Source organism: Pelobates fuscus, chromosome 7 (assembly GCF_036172605.1).
Source record: "Pelobates fuscus isolate aPelFus1 chromosome 7, aPelFus1.pri, whole genome shotgun sequence".
NCBI lineage: Eukaryota > Metazoa > Chordata > Amphibia > Anura > Pelobatidae > Pelobates > Pelobates fuscus.
Genome location: NC_086323.1, coordinates 18,482,078 through 18,488,247, shown reverse-complemented (window position 1 = coordinate 18,488,247; position 6,170 = coordinate 18,482,078). Strand labels below are relative to the sequence as shown.

Here is a 6,170-nt window from a genome sequence, read left to right as displayed (position 1 = left end):
GGCCCCCACCCACCGCGCAGGGGTGGGGGTGGAGGGAGAGGACAGTAGGTCCCCCCCCATTATTTTTATGGCCCCCACCCAATGCTCAGGGGGGAGGACAGTAGGTCCCCGGGGCGGATCGAACATCGCATGGGTTCGCCCGCGGCGGCAAACGCGAACATGCTATGTTCGCCAGGAACTATTCGCTGGCGAATAGTTCGGGACATCACTATTAGTTATCAGTACTTATGACCTTGCCAAAAACATCCCAGAATTGCCCTGCCCCTAATTAAACATTCAGATGCTGCCCCTCAGAAAATGTGACTGTTTATCAAAGTCCGTCTGTAATCATGTGTGATGTGTTACTCTGGATACAAAGTATTTTTCAGACACAATGAGGTATTGTCTCTGAAGCAGAGTCTGTGGTCCACAAACATAACATTCCTAAGAAAACAGTTTGGTCAGGCCCAGCTTGTTATATGAATTCATTTAGTGCCTGAATTGTCAATAACAAAGCAGTTCGGAGTGTCTTAGTCATAAAATGTATTTATTGTAAGCTATGGTACCATTGTTGATGTACTGAAATGATACCATTGTGGAGATACCAGAAAACTCCCTTGTCGTTCTTATTTTTTCTATTGTGTCATTATAATTAATCCTCTAATTATGCTCTCGGACTCCACTGGTTTTTTGGGGGGGAGTGGGGATTGTTATTGACTGACCATTTGGAATTAGAAATTTAAGTAAAAAACAGCCAAACTATCTATATATATATATGTTCCATTGCAGCTATTTTTAGCACAGCTATTTCAGCCTTAAATTTACCATTCTGTAGTCAATTCTCAAATTCTTCCTAGGAATCACAAAACAGCGTAATGGAAACAGAAACAAAAGAATTACAATGAAAATCGTGAAGGGGTAAACACATTAGTTATTGAGAGATTATCACGTCATTTGCCATGAAGTGATACAAAACATACTGCATTCTACAAATATACCTTAAAATACTAATATAATTCATAAGAAAACATGTTTTAATATACCGTATACTATACCTCAATGTATTACTTGGCAAATAATTATGGAAAAAGACGTAAAACAGATAGGGAGACAAAGCTGCGTAACTCTGATCTATCTTAAATTGAGCGTACAGATATTGAGAGTGAGATATTATGATTTTAGATAAGGTATGGGTAGTGGGAAGAGTTTACCAATATTTCATTAAATGAGCTTGACACTGTCACATAAACAATTATCAGCAACTACATCAATTAGACATTGCAATTTGTAGAGTGGATAAAAAACTGACTTGGTGATGTATTATTCTGTTGTGATAGAATTGGAACTTCATGATGAGTGAGCAGATTATTAATGGTTCGAGCAGACATAAGCAGGGCCGGCGCCACCTGTAAGGCGACCTAGGCAGCCGCCTAGGGCGCAACTTACCAGGGGGCGCCGGATCCCTGTCCCCGCTGCGCCTCCTCATGCTGCGCCACCTGAGCGCTTTAGCAAGCCCCAGGCGGCGCAGCACTGCTGCATGGAGGGCGGCCGGGTTTATGACCGGCAGGAGGGAAGCGCAGAGCGCTCCCTCCTGCCGGTCTCTCCATGTAGCGTGGCCGGGCGGCGCGGAACGCGGGACAGGAACCTTTGTTTCCTGTACCCGGCCGCCAGCGGAATGACAGGAAGTGCTCACTCAGTGAGCATTTCCTGTCATTCCGCCGGCGGCCGGGTACAGGAAACAAAGGTTCCTGTCCCGCGTTCCGCGCCGCCAGGCCACGCTACATGGGCAGGAGGGGAGGGTAAGGACCACTAAGGAGGGGGAGGGGGGTATAAGGACCACTAAGAGAGGAGGAGGGGGGTATAAGGACCACTAAGGGAGGGGGGTATAAGGACCACTAAGGGGGGGGGAGGGGGTTAAGGACCACTAAGGGAGGAGGGGGGGTATAAGGACCACTAAGGGAGGGGGGGTATAAGGACCACTAAGGGAGGGGGGTATAAGGACCACTAAAGGGGGGGGTATAAGGACCACTAAGGGAGGGAGGGGGTATAAGGACCACTAAGGGAGGGGGGTATAAGGACCACTAAGGGAGGGGGGTTTAAGGACCACTAAGGGAGGGGGGGTATAAGGACCACTAAGGGAGGGGGGTATAAGGACCACTAAAGGGGGGGGTGGTATAAGGACCACTAAGGGAGGGAGGGGGTATAAGGAGCACTAAGGGAGGGGGGTATAAGGACCACTAAGGGAGGGAGGGAGGGGGGATAAGGACCACTATGGGAGGGAGGGAGGGAGGGGGGATAAGGACCACTATGGGAGGGAGGGGGGGGGGGTAAGGACCACTATGGGGGTTTAAGGACCACTATGGGAGGTTGGGGGGGGGATAAGGACCACTAGGGGAGGGGGGATAAGGACCACTAGGGGAGGGGGGATAAGGACCACTAGGGGAGGGGGGATAAGGACCACTAGGGGAGGGGGGATAAGGACCACTAGGGGAGGGGGATAAGGACCACTAGGGGAGGGAGGGAGGGGGGATAAGGACCACTATGGGAGGTTGGGGGAATAAGGACCACTAGGGGAGGGGGGATAAGGACCACTAAGGGGTGGAAGGACCACCAAAGGGGGGTAAGGAGGGATGACTACTAAGGAGAGGGGAGGAGGGTGATTACCACTAAGGGGGTGGGGGGAGTAGGGGAAGGTCTACTAAGGGGTTTGGGAGAGGGAGGACCACCAAGGGGTTTGGGAGAGGGAGGACCACTAAGGGGGGAGGGGGGAGTGAGAAGACCACCAAGGGGGACTGCAGAGGGACAGGGGGCCAAGGGAGAGCACTAAGTGACAGAAGGGGAGAACACGGAGGGACAGAAGGGAAGGGGAAATCAATAATTGAGGGGAGAGCACTATGATTTTTTTTAAAAAAAGAAAGCTGTTCCCATCTCAGTCCCTATCCTACCCCACAAACCCTCTCTTTTACACTACACACATACACAATGCATCCCCCCCACACACACACAGAAACATACAATGCATTCCTACTCACACACAGACACACCCGAAACACACAATTCATCCCTTACGTTCTCTTACATAATTAATGCACCCCTTACAGACACACACTGCATTCAATTACATACACAAAAACAAACCTTGCACCCCTTACACACAGAAACATACAATGCATTCCTTACACGCAAACACACACTACATCCCCTATAAACACACTACATCCCTTACACAAATTGCACACATAAAACATCCCCAACTCATGGATGGGCCATGTAGGTGGATTTATGGGTGGGCATTGTAGGCGTATGCCCCCTGGGGGCCCAGACCTTGAGCTGTGTAAGGGGCCCTAAAAAATGGAGCTGCTTCCTGTTCGTTGATTGTTGTGAGCACTGTTAAAAACAGTCTCCAGAGAGCCTCTTCTACACCAGACCTGTGGAGCCAGACTGAGCCCATCATCAGCCTCTTGTCCTCATCTGGTGGTAAGTAGGCAATCCAATATATTATTAGTGGCACTAATCTCTAATTTACCTCACATTAAATGGATACTATAGTCACCAGAAGCACTACAGCATAATGTAGTGGTTCTGGTGTCTATAGCCTGTGCCTGTAGGCTTTTTAATGTAAACACACTGTCTTTTCAGATAAGACACTTTGTGAAGACTGGCGTTGGCCCATATGGCAGAGCATATGGGCGGGGCATTGTGATGTCACATGGTGGGCTGGACATATGGGGGGGTGTCAAAATTTTTTTGCCTAGGGCGGCAAAAATCCTTGCACCGGCCCTGGACATAAGATTTTGGTCAAACCGGGGGCATGTACAGTGTAATATCAAGAATGCTTAATTATGCTTTTCAGACAAAGACTATAAATATTTTAAGGACATTTTGATGATGCCAAAAAAATCCTACTTAAAACCTTGCAGATGACTTTTACGTTTTATCTTCTGAAATATGCACTATAGAGAAATTAAAATGACTATTAGTATGTTTCGGGGTCGGTATAAGAAAAATATCATTAAAAACCGAAGCCTTAAATATATATAGGGGTAACCGAGGTGACATTCTGTACAGAAATTCAGTAATATGTCAAAGGAATTACCAAAGTAAACAAAGTGACGTTTTGTGTACAGGGAGAGGAGCTAAAACACGTATTTATTATTTATATGGCCATCAATCCAATCTTTTGTTGCCAAGTCGACCAGATAAACCACTAATCTTATGGTATTCGCTAAGCCATATTCTCGTCTTGCCAGCTTGTTAAGGGTAGAACGTTGCGAGATAATATACATCAACACAAAAAGAGCAAAGAACGTAGCACTTTAAAACATTTAACATTAACACTTAAAGAAATTCCATCTATATATTATATTAACATTTTTTAAATCCAGAAACAACATGTTTCAGTGAATGGCTTTTATTTGTTTAGAGCTTTAGAGCTTGTTGCTTCCTATAATATTAATCAGGGTGCAGCTGGAATCTTCTAAACTATCTACATGGTTTAGGAGATAGGTACTTGTATGATAACCTGTTTTAGATGTTTTTCAATTGTTTTGAAAAAACAAGTAAAAAGCAGTGAACAAGTACATGAATTCCCAAATTTAATGATGTGAAGAATGTATTACTTCACACGTTAAACCCCAAAATGTTTTAATAAGATAACATCTGATTAGTGCATGTCTCCTTTTTTCATTTTAAGTATCTCTTTAATACCTGTAGGATTCAGACTTGAGAAAATGATTTCTGTTGAAAATAGAGGAGTTAAACAGTCTACGCCCCACAATGTTTCCTGGCTGTTTAATTCTAATTTATAACACTGCATTATAATAATTGTAATGTTTATTGATTAGATCTTAGTACTTGCTGATCTACATTAAGTTGTTAAATAGCAACATATATACTTTAGAAAAAAGAACCCAGTTGTTTTCATTAGAAAGGTAATCTTAGATGACGTGTCCACTCTAAGTTAATTGCAACAAAACTACACCCAAAACAAATCTGTTTAAAATATAAACAAGACAGAATTGGTTTAACATCACAAAACCATTTTAACCAAAACAAACACTTCTTTTTTGACTTGAAACAGAATAAAAATATCTGGGCAGCATATTTTTTAGAAAACAGCTAACAGTTAAAAGAAATAAATACCACCACAAGTTTTATAGGCAAATGAATATCTTCACTGTGTTAACTATTTGCCATGGACTGGAAAAACCTCTTCGCTCTAGCCACCTAAGCAAACAAGTAATGCTTCGTCAGTGAGCTCCATGAATTCATTTCTAAGCTTTGTAACTGCTCCATTCCTTAAAGCCATCACAGAAACCGAACTGCTGGCCACGGACGATGGCTCCAGCTCCAGCAGTATTAAGAAACTTTGTAATGTGTCCTAGAACATTACGAGTTTAAGTGGCAGGGTCTCTGGGTAAGTTAAGCTGTATAGATTCCCCTCCTGCATTGTATTTAGCCACTGGCCCATTGCCCTCCATGGTAAAAAGTTTGCACATTTTAGAGTTCTCATGAGTGGGAGAAGATTTCCGAGAAGAGACTGGGGAATTGGTTGGACTAAGCTGAACCGCGGTGGTGTCCTGCACGGTGTGCTCGCTTGTTTCGATCTCAAAGGCTGCATTACCCGGTTTAATAAAACCAATATTGGAGCCTGGCTTGGACTTCCTAGTGCCATAGGCTGGTGGCCGACGACTACAAATGCAGCACGCTCCAAAGAATGCAAAAGCAACAACCAGCAAGATAGGTCCGATGATGATGGGAGGATTGTCCAACGGTAGAAATGTCCCAAATGCAAAAGCCCCTACCAGTGTAATGTTTATCCCAGCGAGCATGATGCACAGTCCACAGGCACAACACAGAGCAGGAGAGGGTAAGCCATGGGGTCTTGTCTTTTTCTGAACAGGTTTTTGGGTATTTTTATCAGAAAACATGGTGACTTCTTGTGCCTTCTGGACAGGTTTTGATGTCCACTTTCAGTTTGACACTGATAGTTTTACGCTGCTGGAAAATTCCATAATTTTTTGCCTCCTGCAAGAGAAATCAGAAAAATCAATCTTAATCATTCAATGTAATTGCTTTATTTATAGCTATTTCCAATAGGGTGTATAGTGTCATATCAGCCAGAAAGTAAGATAAACAAGAAGTCCATTGGCCAAATAATACATACATCGCATTCTAGTCCCAATGGTGAT

General features: G+C 44.2%; 1 protein-coding gene across 1 annotated transcript; it reads right to left on the bottom strand.

The window, feature by feature from the left end:
* Nucleotides 1–5,375: 5,375 nt before the first annotated feature.
* TMEM275 (transmembrane protein 275) lies at nucleotides 5,376–5,909 on the bottom strand. Its single transcript, XM_063428010.1, has one exon. The coding sequence runs from the start codon at nucleotides 5,907–5,909 to the stop codon at nucleotides 5,376–5,378; it is 534 nt and encodes a 177-aa protein (XP_063284080.1).
* Between the last annotated feature and the right edge of the window lie 261 nt (nucleotides 5,910–6,170).

Coding starts and splice junctions, on each gene's coding strand:
- TMEM275 (XM_063428010.1), bottom strand. CDS start 5,909: ATGTTTTCTGATAAAAATACCCAAAAACCTGTTCAGAAAAAGACAAGA.